The 17,494-nt window shown below is 48.5% G+C and overlaps 1 protein-coding gene across 17 annotated transcripts; it reads left to right on the plus strand.

Moving 5' to 3' along the window:
• The first annotated feature begins 2,013 nt into the window (after positions 1 to 2,013).
• SF1 (splicing factor 1) lies at positions 2,014 to 16,170 on the plus strand. Of its 17 annotated transcripts, none has more exons than XM_033119238.1 (14): positions 2,014 to 2,772; positions 4,060 to 4,188; positions 6,891 to 6,966; positions 9,996 to 10,148; positions 10,332 to 10,421; positions 10,780 to 10,963; positions 11,058 to 11,173; positions 11,276 to 11,383; positions 12,509 to 12,689; positions 12,951 to 13,224; positions 13,552 to 13,611; positions 13,716 to 13,895; positions 14,623 to 14,827; positions 15,262 to 16,163. In XM_033119238.1, the coding sequence occupies exons 1-14, from the start codon at positions 2,403 to 2,405 to the stop codon at positions 15,389 to 15,391; spliced, it is 2,256 nt and encodes a 751-aa protein (XP_032975129.1). In that variant the 5' UTR covers positions 2,014 to 2,402; the 3' UTR covers positions 15,392 to 16,163. The 17 variants fall into 17 exon arrangements, with proteins under 17 accessions (XP_032975129.1, XP_032975115.1, XP_032975113.1 ...); XM_033119224.1 differs by having other exon boundaries at positions 2,014 to 2,433; positions 2,566 to 2,772; positions 12,972 to 13,224; positions 14,623 to 16,163; XM_033119223.1 differs by having other exon boundaries at positions 2,015 to 2,433; positions 2,566 to 2,772; positions 14,623 to 16,166.
• The last annotated feature ends 1,324 nt before the right edge of the window (positions 16,171 to 17,494 follow it).

A 17,494-nucleotide genomic window follows, 5' to 3' on the forward strand; every position in this document is an offset into this window, starting at 1 on the left:
AAATAAATTAATTTTTCCTTCAAAGTATGATTTAAACGTTATATTTTTGCTTTCCTGTCCACAATATTAGCTTTGTATTTTATTATATAAATACTTGTTCAGTATAATTAGAATAATATACAGAAATAACAGGAAAAAAGGAAAAATTACCTGAGATCCCACCACCACTGGAAATTTGGTGATTGTCCTGTAAATGCATTTCCTTATATGTTATGTAAATAGGATCATGTCATACATTTTTAAAAAGTATGAAGCACATTTTAAAAATACACTAGGTTCTTAAAATGTTTCAGATTAACTTCCAGGTACCCTTTTCCCTCTCCATTGTCTTCACTGATAACGTGTGCTGTGTATCCTACCATAGCTTTGTCTGTACTCATATAATCATTGCAAACATGCACACGCATATATATGGGGTTTGTTTGTTTTACCAAAACAAGATCATATAATGCGTATTTGCTTTTTTTCCCTCATTTAAGAATAAATACAGCACATTAGTCCCTGTAGGTCAGTTGGTATAAACTAACTGCTTTTCAAGGCTGCCTAATTCCAGGTTATGGATATTACAGTTTGTTCAACCATTCACATATGGATGGAAACTGATTCCAGGTTTTTGCCATGAGAATATATTACATTATATAATCACAGGCCTTACTTTGGGGCAGATTCCCACGAGAGGGATTGCTACATTGAAAGGGTTATTATTTTTCCTGAAAGGGGTACAATTTTAATAGACAACAGAATGCTTTCCAAAAAAGAACTTCACAGTAGTAGGTGTCAGCACATTTGTCTTTAGCTCTTTTAATGGTTATATAAAGAGTTTGCTCATTATCACCTTAATTTGCATTTCCCTGCTAAGGGGGTTGGTATCCTTTCATGTTTTTGGCTATTTGTTCTTGCTTTTCTAAGACTTCCCTATTCAGTCTTTGCTCGTTACCTATTGATTTTGTCTTTTTAAAATTAGTTTTGAAGACCTTTCATATTAAAGATATTAACTCTATCACGTGTGGCAATTATATTTTTCTGACATTTTCTTTTGAATTTTATCACTTTGAATTTCTTTGGTAATCAAGTATATCTTCTCTTTATAGTTCGAGTTGCCTGTCTTCATAAACTCTACCCCTAGATTACGCCTCATAAATTGTATTGTCTGTTTTATGGTTTAGATTCAAGATTCCATACCATTAGCTAAAACTTACGGAACTGAAACCACCTTTGTGGTATTCTTACCAGTATATTGGTAATCTATATCCAGACTTTATTCTGTGCCACTTATCTGTCTTTCCTACATCATTCTTGTGTCTTTCATACTGTGTTACCTGGAAAGGCCAGCTCCTCCTCAATCTTGTTTACAAGTTTGCCCACTATTTTCAGTTATTTTATATGATTTTAAGATGACTTAATTAACCACCACCCCGCTGAGACTTTAATGGAATTGCATATGTGTAAACTAATTTTAGAATTGACTTTATGTTCTTTTCCACATAAAATTGTGTTGTTCCATCGGCTCAGGTGTTTTTAATCCTTCAATTAGACTATAGCTTTTTCCCCCCTTTTTATTTTTGTTCAAAGAAAACAGGAAGTCCTTTTTTACCTGCGGCGTCAACGGATCCGGTTTACGGGCACGCGCCGGCCCCACCCCTAGCCCGCGGTTCCGTGTTACCATGGGAATCGAGGATTGACGTCACTTTGGGCTTTCCGCTCCGGACCCAGTGAACAACCGTGAAGGTAGGGGCGGAGGCGGCTTTGACCCATCTACGCATGAGCGCTCCTACTCCACTCCTCCCCGCCGTAAATTTCGTACCGCCGTGGCTTTTCCGCAGCGACCTTTCGCTTACTCCCATCGAAACTGCTCCCCAGGGACGGGGAGTGGAAAAAGACTCGAACAAGAGACAGCCAATCCTATGACACTACGATGCAACCGAGTTTGACTGATTCCATCAACTGCAGCCAATGAGAGCGCTCTTGGCGCCTACGTCATAGTTTGCCCCACCCTAACCCCGCCTTTCTGGACTCCGAGCTCAGTTCGCGCAGTAACAAATGAAGTGCGCGCTGCGACACCTCCCAGCTCGCCAGGCTCGGCCGCCATTTCCTCGCCTGGCCTAACGGTCCGGCCAATCCCAGCGCGCATCGAGAAGGACTGAAGCTCCGCCAATTGGAGGCTGCCAATTCCGACCCTTTGCCTCGGCCCGGCCCAATCCAGGCTTCTGCCCCTTCGCCCCCGGCCCGCCCCCGCGGCGGCCTCTCTCCTCCCTCTTTGTGCGTCTCGCGCCGCCGCCGCCCGCCGCGTGAGAGGACGGGTTCCGCGCGCTAGCGCTGCGACTCCCTCCCCCCCTCCCCGAAAGATTCGCTAAGGAAAAGCCGCCGCCGAGGAGCCGCCGGTGCCGGTCCCCCGGGGCGCCATGGCGACCGGAGCAAACGCCACGCCGCTGGGTAAGCTGGGCCCCCCCCCCGGCCTTCCCTCCCTTCCCGGGCCCAAAGGGGGTTTCGAGCCGGGGTCACCGCCTGCCCCCAGACCTGGGGCGGAACTGCTGGTACCCAGGCCGCTACTTCCCCCGCCCGTAGGCTCGGTGGGGGCCCTGACCGCGGCCTTCCCGTTCGCGGCGCTGCCTCCGCCGCCGCCCCCCCCACCGCCGCCACCGCCCTCCCCGTGCTCCTCGTACCCGCCGCCGCAGCCGCCCTCTCCGCCGCCGCTCTACCAGCGCGTGTCGCCGCTGCCACCCCAGCCGCCGCGTCAGGACCAGCAGCCGGGCCCGGCCGGCGGCGGAGGAGGTGAGTCGGGCCGAGAGAGCGCGAGAGGCGTCGTGCGGACGGGCCCGGCCGGCGGAGGGGCGCGCGGCAGCGGTGACGGCGGCGGCTGCACGCGGCAGGGGCGCGCGCGCGCACGGGGAGGCCCTGGCGGAGGCGCTACAGGGCGCGCGGCCTGGTTTTCGGGCCTAGAGTGTTGCGCACGCGCTCTGGGAGAAGGGGGGGCGGATCAGGGCGGGAGGTTTGCTGTGCGCAGGCGCGGTGTGCGGCCCGACCAAACCTGGGGGGCCCGCTGTTGCTCTCTAGCCCCAGGTGTAGGGGAGAGGTGTGGAAGGGTTCGAGTAGGTGGACAGGGTGTTTGTTGGGTGTGCAGGTCAGGAGGGTGTGAAAGGGTCAAGTGATGACGTGGAACATCCTCTTCCTGGTGGTAGAGGAGTCTGAAAGAGAGAAAAGTACCCAAAATAGCTCGTCGATTTCGGCTGCAAAGCAGGGTTTTTCCACTACAGAGAACAAAAGAGGTTGAAAGTCTTCAGGGCCTAATGGGGTCCAATCTGTTGTGTCTGTTGAGGGAGCTTCTGTTTTTTGCCTGACTTTCCTTCATGTACCTTAGAGGATTCTGGTATACCTCCCCCTCGTTGGGGCTTCCACCTGGGACGCTGAACAACTTGTGTGTGTTAAATGTAGGGGATTTCTGCCTTTGTATTGAGGAAGGAGGTTTTGAGTGTTGTGTACTTTGTTCTTTGTTGAACGTTTGGTAGTCAAGACACTAAGTTCCCAAATAGCCAGGAAAATTGAATGCTGATCTTGACTAAACTTCGGAAGACAAAAGTGATCTTGTTGAAGAATCCAGCCCTAGGTTTAGTTGTGCTAAAGGTGACTGGTGGGGGTGTGGAGGTGGGAGGGGCCAGCAATCCTCCAATATAACTTGACAAATTTGTTTGGTTATTCATTCTATTCTTACCTTCCCTGGGGCTTTTAAAGCATTCGTGGGTGATGTAGTATTTATTTTGTCAATACTTTTATTTCTCTGTCTGAAATTTCATGCATTAAGATTTATTACCTTGTTTACATACTTCACAGAGTTTCTCTGAAATGTTAACTTTTCGGAACCAGGTCCAGGTCCCCTTGTAGTGGCCATATGTGTCTGATTTTTTTAGGTTGGTCTTGGTCTTCTGTTCTTCGCCACTTCCATTGTAGGTCAAGCTCTGTTTCCCAGTCTGCTGAGACTAATGTCACAAATATGCCAAATTGCCTGTTGATAGCTACTCTGCTGGTTTTTGTTTGCATCTGATGGAGTTTATCTGCCTTCAGACTTCCCAAGTAAGAAGCGGAAGAGGAGCCGGTGGAACCAAGACACAATGGAACAGAAGACCGTGATTCCAGGAATGCCTACAGTTATCCCCCCTGGACTTACTCGGGAACAAGAAAGAGCTTATATAGGTAAATACACGTTCTGCACCCAAGTGCAATTTCAGATCGTTACTATTGTGAGCAACATTTTATCTGTGGAAAGTTGGAGGCTTTAAAGTTTTCTTTTTTGAGATGAGATATGGTCAGGTATGCTTTCACGATTTTGACATAATTTTTCAGTTTTTGCTCTGTGAGTCCTGCATTTGCAGCTCCTTGTTTTGGTCTATGTATAACAGCAGTGTTCTCCATGAGTTCCAGGAAAGTAGAGGGGCCCACTTAGGAGTGAGAATAGTCCCCAGTTCAGCACCCCACCCCACTCTTTTCAGCTGCTGTTCATTGCCAGTTGATGAGGTGAGTGTCTCCTGCTTCTCTGCACACGACCCCAATGGAGAACACTGCAAGTGTTGCATAACCAAGTACCTTCTTCAGAGCGTGGCCTTGCACCATAATTTCATATTCCTCCTTTCCCCTAAAATGTGGTCTTTTACTTTTTATAGGTGCTTTCTGAAAGGAAAAAAACTCACTTTAATCAAAAAGTGGTTCTGGAAGTGTTTACAGTGCACCCCCTTCTTACCATTTCGTTGAGTTTTAACCTTTCCTTCAGCATCTTGCCTGGTTTGGTCTTTGGAGAGCTGTCTTAAAATGAGGGCTCTTATATTTACTACGAAAGAATTCAAAGAATTCTGCTGGGAAAGGGATATTGCTTGGATACGGAATAAGTTACTAGGATAAAAGATCTCAACTGTTGGGAAATTTTAAGAATTAAGAATGACTGTCCACAGTGGAAATGAAATTAACCTTAAAATTTCCTTTTTTAAAATACAAGGTTATTAATACAAGTTTTACTTTTATTTATGTACTTGTGCGGCTGTCTCAAAAAAGTTCACTTGATATATATTTTCTTACTAACCAAATAAACATCCCCTTTGGAATAAATTAGGGCAAAGGTCTCCTAGACCTATGGGTCCATGGCCTTCACAAAAAGCTTTAAGGCTGGCATGTTATTCTTGAGGCTCATAATCTCTTACATGTTTTAGACTGCTAAGAATTGGATTTGAGATACTGGAATTGTCTAATGTTCACAGTACTAATATTTCTTCTTTCCCTATTATTTCTATCTACTACCACCCACCCCCTTACGTCTCAGATTGGTCTGGGTCTTCACAACCTTGTGAAAATGTCCCTAGTGGAGCGACTTACAAAATGGGAAAACAAATTCATTCTTTATATGTCCACTTCTCTTCTTGTGGAAGGAGTTAATGCCCTGAGCTCTAAGGTCTATTTATATCTATAATAAAAGTAGCAAGAATCAAAGTGGAGGCTGCTATGGATCTCTGCTGTAAGGAAGAGAGCAACCTTTTGATTTAAGTGCCAGTTATTTCCTGAGATCAGACTCCAAGCCCCTATAATCTGGTTAAGAGGACTGCTGACCCACCGTGAAGGTGACTTTCACCTTGCGTTGTTGAGCTTAGTACTTGCCCTCCGTGTCAGAACTTCTCTGGCATAAAAGAGCTTAGGGAGCCCTGAGTCTTACTCCTCTTCTGTCTCTCACAGTACACACTGTCTTGTACAGAGTGCCCACCATATCTTCTGAGAGCGATGTGGGTTTTCATATTTTCAGTTTGAATGGGTGTGTGGTGCAGCCCTGTGGGATGTAGTTAGAATTAGAAGGGTATCTTGGATTAGACATGCATTAATCCTGTCTTGAACCAGTTCAACTTTAACCCAACCCAGTAAGACTTGCCCTTATTAGAGATGTCTGCTCAGAACTCTCAGGTGCTACAGGTAAGAAACAGGTGGTTATTCAGCACGCTGAAGAAAGTGATCTGGCTCAGCAAGTCCCATTATCATGAGAAATCAGCCAGATAACATTTCCCTGCAGTCACTGAACTTCTGTGCAACCCTCATCTCTTTCATGTGCAGCCTCATGTGTCAATGTCTGAGGGCCACATACTTTCTCCTTGACCCACACTTTCCATCCTCTACACTCCCGCTCTTACTTCCACATAAGGAGCAAGACTAAAAACAGACTTCTTGCATCTCAGTGTTACTGGTGTATTAAGGTATCTGGATTGTCATCTAAAATTTGAATGAAAACAGGTATTGGGAGATCCCTACTAGTATGGACCTGGTTGTACAGAAAGAGTATGTACAAATTTCTGTGAGGTATTGAATTGGTTATTAAATGTCTTAAGGAATTTTAAGCCTGGTATCAATGTAAATGATCTTTGCTCAACTGGTATTTTTCCTTGTCCCATGTTAATTGGGTTTCATTTTGGGCTATGCTTAATATTTAATGAAGAAAAATTAACTCTCAAGAGTCTTGCCCTCGAGAGAGTAATTATGTGGGAACGGTTTCGGTGATAACATACGTGGTTTGGTTCTGGGTGCCAATTATTAATAGCAAGCGTTTGTGGGGAGGGAGAGGTGAGACACCTCCTAATAATTGCTTTGATGTTAGCCTTAGTAGACAGTCTATACTGCTAACCCCTCTTCCAGCAAACTGTTTGCTTCCTTAAGTGATAACCATTTTGAAGTGAAAAATACCTATAGATGTAAATGGACTCCTGCCGATAGGTGGTTGGGAGTTTTTGCCTCAGTGTGTTCACTGATCAATCGTCCCTTTCAAAGTCTCCGAGTTCTTCATGCTTGTTGTTGAGATTTGAGATGTTTTTTGGTAACATTGTCTTTTTTCCATCCTTTTTTTTCTTTCCTAACCTGGTTTCTTCCAGTGCAACTGCAGATAGAAGACCTGACTCGTAAACTGCGCACAGGAGACCTGGGCATCCCCCCTAACCCTGAGGACAGGTTGGGAAACAGTTTTAACCAGCTGACAGTAACGCTTTTACCTTTTTCTCAATACGTTTTACTGGTGGCAACATATTGTGTCAGTTCAATAAAATCCTAGTAAGACGACTGGTGCTCTGACCATTCTGGGGACTAGGGTTTAATTAGCAATATGTATGGTCATGGTCAGTCATCAGTTAGAAAATTGGAATGAAACTTAATTATTAGCAGAATAAAAAGTTACAGGAAAATGGACAACTGGTTTCCAATTGGTAAGCATGTAGATTTTAACCTGATTTACCCACCTGTAGGGACAGGGAGATGGGCCGTTAACCAGCCTTTTCAGTACTTGCTTTGGCTGAAAGCCCAGGGTATAGAGTTTTTCTCACAGGTACACGATGCAGGGATTAATATTTTTGAGCATCACTGAATTTGATCAGGCCAGAAACTCTTGTCGGCTCATTGCTACAATCTTCCTGCTCATGGTTTTGAGATGGTTTTAAAATAGATGAAATTTCTAACCAACTTCCTTCACTGCCAGTTAATTTTCAGCCTTGGCCATTGCCTGGGGGTTTTGGGAGGGGCCAGAATATTCTCACCTGTTTTGGGAAGGCAAGCAACCAACCCTAAATTACCTTTTTTTTTCTTTTTTTTTTTTTTTTTCTTTTTAAGGGGAGTGTGGTCCTCAAACAGCTGTGGTCATGTCATTTCAGTTTACAATTTCATCTTTGAAAAGAAAAAAGTATCTGAAGGAAATGAACTTTCTAAACAGGAATTTTATTGGCTGATTGTGGTCTTTGAACAGCTAAAATCTGGTCCATTTAATTGAAGGGCAATATGCCTCCCTCTCAATGAAATTTCTTAATGCATGCTTCATAGTTGAAAACACTTTGCTTTAAAAAGTAGTGTTTTTGGCTTTTGTTACCCAATTAATAGCTCGTTAAATCAGGAAGATGCTGTAATGGTTTTAGAAGCTGCCCTCTTATGCATCTTTCTGCTGCCCTTTGCCAAGAAACAAATTAACTTACGTCCCAATATTGACTTTAATTTTATTTAATTTGTTATTTTTTCACCTGTAGATTTTGGTTGGAGGGTTGTGTTATGTTTTACATTTCTTGACCTCTTCTCCCCACCCCCAAAGATTTGCATTGTAGGTTGTAGACCACAACTGTTTAGTGCCTTTTTGGCCTTTTCCCTTTAATAATATGTCTACAGGTTACCAGGCAACTCCTCAAAAGGTTGAATTTTTAACAAACCTTTGCTTCCTGGAGAAGTGGGATTAGAATTTAGTTGATCTACATGCTGCCTACTCGAAGTGAAGAAGTTGGGCCATTCTAACCTTAGAATATCAGCTTTTGCCTTTCACATTCACAATTTGGGAAGAAGTTAACACTGTGGTGAGGCCTTTACATAACCAATTTACTTGGTACTGGTAAAGCTTGTTTTGGTGATTAGCCAGAAATGCTGAATTCTAGACAGTTATGGGTGGGAATTAGCAATGTCAAGCATGTTAGAAATAAAACCAGAGCAGTTTTTCTCCCTTGGATTCAGTTTGAAAGAGTCCCTAATGCCTGATTGGTTTTGCTTTTGAGCCCAGGTTGGAGGGAAATGCATGAGTTTCTTACCTTAATAAGATTATTTCTTAAGAAGGTGTATTTTCAATATTAAGCCACTTTATGCCATTTTGATGTTGCTTAAGTTGTACAGTTAAAAATGTTTTAAAAGTGCTTGTAGACTTAAATGTGTAAGATGATAGTCAAATAAGCTGGGGTATGTTTGCTTTTGTTCACTATTACTGGATTGTGTTAACAGTTTATACAAATGCTAGAAACGGAGGTGTCATTTAGCCGTCATTAGCCATAAACAAACCTGACCTTTTATTCCATCGTGTGTGTAACGTGGTATGACATGGTTCCCTTTAGGCTGAAGACAGTGGGAGCAGCCGAGTTCAGTCCTTGCTCTCCAACTAGGCAAGGTTCTCTCAAGTAAACCAAGGGTATAGGAGTCTTGACTACTTTCAGGATGTTTTTTTAATAACCTGATCCACATGGTCTCTTCCCTTCTTGCAGCTGCTACTAAATTTTCATTGAGAATATCAAGCTATGGTCCTTTTTGTAATCTTAACTCAGAATTCTAGGAGTGTAACTTCTCTTTTTTTATTACCGCAAAATCCAGCTGTGGTAAACTGACCATTTTATCATTACTATTTTTTACTTGTAGCTACAGCATTTTACTCCTTAAAAAAAGAGAGAGAGAAAATCTGCTTTCTGGACTTGTAAACTATGGTGGAGAATCATAGGTTTTCCCCTTGATGTTTGCAGGTTCAGACCCTAGACAAGTACTTGACCAAATCTGCATTTGCAGCCTCTGTCAGAAGCTGCTTTAGCACTTAACGTTTTTCTCTACCCAGTCTCCCCAACTTCGAACAGCCAGAAAACAGGTTGACTCCTGGGCCTTGGACACAGCCAGCCAGGCCATTGAAGGAAAAGCAGAGACGAAGCCTTGAACCATCTCTCTCCATGTGGGGGCCAAGTAGCTGCAGTGGCCTCAAGTCCTAGTTGCATTGGGTTAAAGAGCTCATACTTACTATGTGGTAGGGGTACAGACACTCTTCCTGATAGGGCATGAGCTCTGCAAGAGTTAACATTTTACCTAAACTTTGGGTTTCCGTGGTTCATGAAGTTATAATACAAAGTTTTTGCAAATCGTAGAAAATCCATGTTTGGCAAGGAGACTCCAGAGGACACTGTCCTTGCCATTTACAGTCCAAAGATTTTCCCCTAGAAGAACAGATTTTTTTTCCTCTCATCACTTTTAGAAGCCAAACCACTTTTTTCCTCTCTCACACACATCCCAGACCCCCTAATGCTAAGCCAGCTTCCAGCTCCCCATCCCACACAATCTTGAATAGCACACGTTATGGTCGGTTCCTCCGAAGAGTGTTGTGTTAGGGTCTGAGAGGCAGAGGGGCTGGGGAAGACTTATTATAGCCCATGTGGGAATGAGAGAAAAGTGAAGGCAGAGCAGTAATGGTGGTTTGTTCTCCACAGGTCCCCTTCCCCTGAGCCCATCTACAATAGCGAGGGGAAGCGGCTTAACACCCGAGAGTTCCGCACCCGCAAAAAACTTGAAGAGGAACGCCATAACCTCATCACGGAAATGGTTGCCCTCAACCCTGATTTCAAGCCACCTGCAGATTACAAGTAAGAGGGGCTAGGTCATCTGGGACAAGGATCACGTGCAGGTTATGTGTGACCTGGTAGAACAATTTTGGTACTATTCACTTTGACCCCAAATCACCTGTAATTAACACCAAGGGTTCTAGAAGAGCTGTTGATTATCTCTGTCACCTCTCAGAAATGTGCAGTGAGTTTTTTCTTCCTTAGACCACCAGCAACACGTGTGAGCGATAAAGTAATGATTCCACAAGATGAGTATCCAGAAATCAACTTTGTGGGGCTGCTCATTGGGCCCAGGTGAGTAACTTCTAGCCTATGGGATGAACTTCTAAGAACCTGTGAGATGTGGCTGCATTGTGCCTCATTGGATGCCGTTAGCGGCTTACCTTCCTGTTTTTGGTAGGACCTTAACTTTGGCTGAGTTCATGGCTTTGTGAGAAAGTGTCTCTTAACTTCCTCGTTTTACTGCAGAGAAGTCAAATCTTGAGGATTGCTGCGGCCGGCCTTAACTTAGGTCATGGAGCTTGTGGTGGGGAAATCCAGTTCTCTGCACTCAGTTTTCTGCCGGTGCCTCATTGTCCTGCCTTCTGCCCCCTCTGGTGTGTGAATTTGCATGTCGTGTATATAACAACTTGTTCCTTTCTGCCTGTGATAGAGGGAACACGTTGAAGAACATAGAGAAGGAGTGTAACGCGAAGATTATGATCCGGGGGAAAGGGTCTGTGAAAGAAGGGAAAGTGGGGCGCAAAGATGGCCAGATGTTGCCAGGAGAAGATGAGCCACTTCATGCCCTGGTTACTGCCAATACCATGGAGAATGTGAAGAAAGCAGTCGAACAGGTGAGGGAGCTGGAAAGGAAGTCTCTTGCCAGACATGTAGGGGGTACTCGCAGTGCTTATCTAACCGTGCCCACTGTGTGTGTGTCTCCGTTAGATAAGAAACATCCTGAAGCAGGGTATCGAGACCCCTGAGGACCAGAATGATCTACGGAAGATGCAGCTTCGGGAGTTGGCTCGCTTGAATGGGACCCTTCGGGAAGACGACAACAGGTATGTGATCAGTTGAGAAGGGAGTGCGTGGAGACCTACAGAGCCTGGGGCAGTCAGGGGAGATTGGCCATAGCCCTTGAGTTGACTTTTCTCTCTCCACAGGATCTTAAGGCCCTGGCAGAGCTCAGAGACCCGCAGCATTACCAATACCACAGTGTGTACCAAGTGTGGAGGGGCTGGCCACATTGCTTCCGATTGCAAATTCCAACGGTGAGGGGCTGCATTCATGGTTTCCTGGTAGCCTGTGGTGCACAGGACAGCTCTTGATCACATTGGTTGGTTGGTTTGCAATTAACCTATGGACCCAAGAGAAACTTCCTTTCTGTGAAAGTGATCTGTAATGGTGTGATTTAGAGCCCAGGATGATTAAAAACAGCCTGTGCAGAACACGCCTGCTTTACTGCTCATCTTGAGCCCAGGGAAACTGGGAATCTCCTATGCTCCTGTGCGGGGTGTAAGTGTTTTCATTGTGGCTCAATATTAAATTAAGTAACGTATTTGCTGCTTAAGATGGATTTGAGAAAACAAAGCAATGTATGGATTTTGAGCAGTTGCAAACAAGCACTTGAGGGAAATATTTTTCTACTTTGAGTGGCTTTGGTAAGGGAGCTACGGCAGTTGTGTTCCCGACTTGCATAGATTCTTCCCTTAAATTGGAAATGCAGCTTTTTTTTTTTTTTAAACTTACATTGGGGAACAGGGCCCATCAGCTCCAAGTCGTCCTTCAATCTAGTTGTGCAGGGCACCACTCAGCTCCAAGTCCAGTTGCTGTTTTCAATCTTTAGTTGCAGGGGGCACAGCCCACCATCCCATGTGGGAGTTGAACCGGCAACCTTGTTGTTGAGAGCTCGCGCTCTAACTATCTGAGCCTTCCGAATGGCTGCCCTTCCAGAAGCTCAGCAGCAGCTCGTTGTCTTCAGTCTAGTTGTGAGGGGCGCAGCTCACTGGCCTATGTGGGAATCGAACCAGCAACCCCGCCATTCAGAGCTCGTGCTCCAACCAACTGAGCCATCTGGCTGCCCCTGGAAGGGCAGCATTTGATGAAACTTGCTCTTCGGAAGAGCCTGCACTTTCCTGGCTGGCACGGCTGGCTGTGGTCTAGGGCTCACTATCTCTGGGCTTGCCCCAAGGGTCCCTGTTGTGGCAGAGGTACATGTAGCAATCCCAGGAGCAGAGCTGGGCACAGAACTGGAGAGCTGATGAGACTTTTGAGGAAGGTTTTAGGAAGCATGACTCAGTTCCTCAAAATGTTCTCTGTGTCAATTCCTCAAGGTGAACATTTCCTTCTTGCTGATTTTCGTGCCCTTCTCTCTTTGTGCCCCACCCCACCTTCAGGCCTGGTGACCCCCAATCAGCTCAGGATAAAGCGCGGATGGATAAAGAATATTTATCCCTCATGGCTGAACTGGGTGAAGCGCCCGTGCCAGCATCAGTGGGCTCCTCCTCTGGGCCTGCCAGCACCCCTCTGGCCAGTGCACCACGGCCTGCTGCTCCCGCCAACAACCCACCTCCACCGGTGAGCTTCAGAAGCTGCTTCTCGGGGTCTGGCCCCCCCATTCTCTTTCTCAGAGACTAGGGGCTGTGACCAGGTGCTTTGGGCAGAGCAGATTAACGGATGTGGGTGGCAACATTGTTCTTCTGGGATGTCAGGATGTTTGGGGACCTCTCACTTCGGGAAGATTCTGCTCTTGTGTGTGTGGTCCTCTGATATCCAAGGGAACAGTGTTGCCACCAGGGGGAGCAGGCAGGAACGGTGGCGGGAAATGCTCTCACATAGTCTCTTATGTCCACCACCCAGAGCCGCCCACCCTGGATGAATTCTGGCCCTTCAGAGAGTCGGCCCTATCATGGCATGCATGGAGGTGGTCCTGGTGGGCCTGGAGGTGGCCCCCACAGTTTTCCACACCCATTGCCCAGCCTGACAGGTGGGCATGGTGGACATCCCATGCAGCACAACCCTAATGGACCCCCACCCCCGTGGATGCAGCCGCCACCACCACCAATGAACCAGGGCCCCCACCCACCTGGGCACCATGGCCCTCCTCCAATGGGTAAGTAAGTGTCAGACCAGAAACCTTGGGGCTTTGGGATGAGCAAGGGTTACATCAGGTTGCTGTAAACCAGAAGCAGCTCTCAAAGGGGCTGAGGGTTGCAGTGGGTCTCTTGTCAAGGCTTGGGTTCCGGAAGGAGCAAGACTCCTTGAGGAAGGGGTTTCTGTGTGGGGTAGGCATAGGCCTGTGTCTCACAGGCAAGCTTCCAGAACTGCTCTGGTAAGAGTAGCGACTGCCAGCTGTGGGACTGAGGAAGCTGTTGGTGGGGGCGTCTTCTCGGGCCAGTTCCAATGTCCTGCTAAGTCCCTGCTCTTTCCTTCCATCAAGATCAGTACCTGGGAAGTACGCCTGTGGGCTCTGGGGTCTATCGCCTGCATCAAGGAAAAGGTAATGGAACCTGCTGTCTGCTCACTGGGAGGTCAGCTGGGCCTGGGCAGGCGTGGGGGTCTGTCCCAAATCTGGCCCCTCACCCTTGGCTCTGCCTCCTGCAGGTATGATGCCGCCGCCGCCTATGGGCATGATGCCACCGCCGCCGCCGCCGCCCAGTGGGCAGCCCCCGCCCCCACCCTCTGGTCCTCTTCCCCCATGGCAGCAGCAGCAGCAGCAGCCTCCGCCACCCCCTCCGCCCAGCAGCAGTATGGCTTCCAGTACCCCCTTGCCATGGCAGCAAAGTGAGTGGCATATTTTGGGCTCGTGGGGGTGGGTGGGATGGGGGTGGGGCTGAGAGGAATGAGAACGTCACAGCTCACATAGGCAGGTGACACCTCGGGATGAGACTCTAGTCTCTGCTGGGGGTGTCAGTACTAAGGGCCTCATGGCCCTCGGGGGTCTTGGGGAGGAAAGCTGATGTTTGGTGTGGTTGTGTCTGGGGAGAGGTCTGTGGGGCCATGAGGGGGGCCAGCACTGCAGTTGGGGTGCCAGAAGTCCAGGCCCTAAGGCTGAGTAAGCCAGGAGCCGGTGCATATGGCCAGGGGTGGGAGGTGCATGCACGCTCTGGAGTGGGATGTGACTGGGCCTGAGAGATTGCAGGGGGGACCTGGCCGTGGGGAGAGGAGCTGTGGCCTTGAGGTTGAATGTGCCGTTCGGTGGTGGCGGCGGATGGGCGGAGGGATGTCAGAGCCGGTTCTTGTGTCTGGTACCTTCCCCTCAGCCCTTCTGGGGGCATTGGTGACAAAGGGCTTACTCTGTTAAGCCCAGAGACCTCGAGGCTGACCCCAGGGTAGTCCTGCCCACCCCTCCAGCCCCCATCACAGGACAGCCCCGCCCGCCCGCCCCCCACCACCGTACCGCATGCCAAGCAAGGAGCAGGCGCCCCTCGCCCCCATCCCAAGGCAGCAGCCGCAGAGAGCCGCGGTGTGCCCCCCGCGCGTGTGACCTTGGGCTTCTTTACCACCCCAGATACGACGACTACCACCACGAGCGCTGGCACAGGGTCCATCCCGCCATGGCAACAGCAGCAGGCGGCTGCCGCAGCTTCTCCAGGAGCCCCTCAGATGCAAGGCAACCCCACTATGGTGCCCCTGCCCCCCGGGGTCCAGCCGCCTCTGCCGCCCGGGGCCCCTCCCCCTCCGCCGCCTCCGCCTCCTGGTTCCGCCGGCATGATGTATGCCCCGCCCCCCCCTCCTCCGCCTCCCATGGACCCTTCTAACTTTGTCACCATGATGGGCATGGGGGTGGCGGGCATGCCGCCCTTCGGGATGCCTCCAGCTCCCCCACCGCCTCCACCACAGAACTAGACTTGGTTTTTTTAAGAAAATATATATTATATAGAGAGAGAATTGGTCTCGTTTAAACACACGCCGAACCTCACCATATGGAGCCAGACATTGGGACGCACGCATGTGATTGTGTGCACGCATGTGTGTGTGTGCACGCACCGGGCTGGGCCAAGCGACTGAGGACTCGCTTGGGTACGGGCAGGTGATAGTAGGGGCGCCAGCTTGGGCTCTCCTGGCGCCCCGTAGCATCGAGTGTCTTCTTTGTCTTCTTTCTCTCCTCACCCAACTCCCTTTGCCTCTCCCCAAACCGGGCCGCCAGGATCCCTCCCCGCGGCGGCGATGGCCCGAGCCATGAGAGTGAGGACTTTCCGCGCCCATTGGTGACCCTTCCAGGCAGACAGCCTCAACAGCGCCCCTGGTGGACAGGATGGTTCGGCAAAGCAGCCTGAGTTATTTTTGTGGACGGAATCGGAACACGCTGGCTCCATATTGTGAAATTTTTATTAATTTTTTTCTTTTTCCTTTGTTATTTCCTTATCTCTTTCTTCAGACTCCATCCAAGGAGGCGCTCTCCCCGGTCTTCTGCTGCAATCAGATTCCTTTCCCTTTTCTCCATTCCTCACTCTTCTCTTTCCAAGGAGAGGAGCAAATGAAATGGTTTTAGGCAAAAACCTTGGCCACTGATGTCAGGCTAGTTGAGAGGGGTGTTCCTTTGGTTCTAAGATTTCCAAGGTGCCATAGTCACCCCAGAGATTTTTTTATTTTTAAGTGTGGGGTTTTGTTTCTGTTGCCCTCATAGAGTAGTGGTGTAATCTCCAGGGTCCACATCTACCCTGCCACCCCTGCCAGCAGTAGGTGTGGCCACCCAAGCCACCGTGGGCTTGTCTGCCAGGCCAGAGAGTTTCCAGGCTCCCTGAGCGCCTGAGCTGCCTCAGATTCCATTTGTTCCTCTCCTTCCTGGAAGGCTTCCTTTTAAATTTTCTTTTAATCCCAAATGTCTGTTTTGCAGTGTCTAGGGGTTAGAGCCCCCTGTTTTTCGTTCTGCTTCCTTTTTCCCCTGCTTCTCTCTTCATGGAGTGATTATGTTGACAATAATGTATAATGCGCGTTCTCTTCACTGGTTTAACTGCAGAAATTTCTCTGGGCTTTTTTTTTTTTCGGTGTATGATTCAACACTGCGTTAAAGGGGAATGTTCCATTGAATAAAAGAGCAGTGTGGTTTTCTGGGTCTGTTTTTTTCTCTTAGCCCCCTCAACCTCCATCAGCAGCAGCACCAGAGTTATTACACTTACGTTCAGCACTGACCCCAGTCGTCCCTTTTCCCTGGGAAACCTGTGGAGCGTTTGCTAAGGAAACTTCTTACCTGCCTCCCAGTGTAGTTTTGCTGGTGGAAACTGAGTGTGTGGGGGGCGCCCCACCACCTCCCTCTTGTTTACTAGTTAATTGCTGAGAACCAGGTTCCTCCCTCCATGGTCACCCCTCATCCCCCTGGTCTCTGTCCATTTGAAGGCCTTTCCCTGGGTCTCAGAACCCCCACATTTGATGAGCTCCAGTTGTGATTTGTGCCTGGAAGCTGCCACCTGACTAAGGCCCCGGGCTTAGGGAGGCATCAGCACTAAAGGTCAAGCCAACTAATCCTGCCAGTCGCGCACAGAGCAGCTAAAATTAAAACCGCCAAGTGGCTTTTCTTTCTCTGTTTGTAACTTGCGGCCTGTCAGCGCTGCAGGCTTTGGGGAGTGGTGGGGGTGAGTGCCGCACCTTGTGCTTTGTAAGCACTTTGCCAGAGTCTTAAGCTGTTTGATTCTTTTGTATCTGGGGTCGTGGACAGTGCCCATTGTGGCACCAGAACAATCCCTGTCTCTTTCCACGAGGCAGTGAGGTCCTCGCTGCTGCTACTCTGCCCTTGGGGAGAGCCGTGCTACAGCTGGCGCTTCCTCAGCTGCCTTGCCTGCCTTCAGGGAGGCTAAGGGAGAGCAAGCTTCTGCTTTTCCCCCGCACCTCGCCAGCAGGGACACGGGCCTGGGCTGCTTTCCAGCTCTGAGCTGGAGCTAATGTTTTCTGCAGAACTCATGTCTGGGCCTCGTCCAGGGTGCCTGTTCTGTGCTGTAGGCCTGCAGAGGTTAAGGAAGCCTCAGAAAGTTCAGTGGGTTCCCTAACTCAGCCCCAAGTCTCTGTTGACTGGAAGGAGAGGGGAAAGAGCTTTCTCTTTGTCCTTAACTGAGGGAATAGAGGCAGGGCCCAGGCCTGGCTACCCTCTTTGACCTTGGCTTTACCTCATTGCATCTCCCACAAGCTCTTTCCCTGGTGGGCTCATTGGGCGGTTAATTAGCTCTTTGAAGCTCTGGAAGAGGCAAAGTGGCGCTATGTGGGTTTTAGAAATAAAATCAATAAATGACTTAACCACAGCCCTGCTATCTCCTCCGTCTCTCTCCCCTGGGGCCAGCTCCATTCCTGTGCTCGCTCCTTTTCTGCTCCCTGCCGTCAGCTTTTGTTAAGGTTTTGGAGAGTAACAAAGTGGCTGACGAAAGCATCAGTCTCGGGCCTTTCTCCAA

The sequence above is a fragment of the Rhinolophus ferrumequinum genome, chromosome 11 (genome assembly GCF_004115265.2).
Source record: "Rhinolophus ferrumequinum isolate MPI-CBG mRhiFer1 chromosome 11, mRhiFer1_v1.p, whole genome shotgun sequence".
Lineage (NCBI taxonomy): Eukaryota > Metazoa > Chordata > Mammalia > Chiroptera > Rhinolophidae > Rhinolophus > Rhinolophus ferrumequinum.

Excerpts from the sequence above, each read along its gene's own strand:
- SF1 (XM_033119222.1), top strand. The coding sequence starts at position 2,403 with ATGGCGACCGGAGCAAACGCCACGCCGCTGGGTAAGCTGGGCCCCCCC. Across the intron at positions 10,964-11,057 it reads TGAAGAAAGCAGTCGAACAG|ATAAGAAACATCCTGAAGCA; the intron begins GTGAGGGAGCTG and ends TGTCTCCGTTAG. Across the intron at positions 13,896-14,622 it reads CCCCTTGCCATGGCAGCAAA|ATACGACGACTACCACCACG; the intron begins GTGAGTGGCATA and ends TTACCACCCCAG.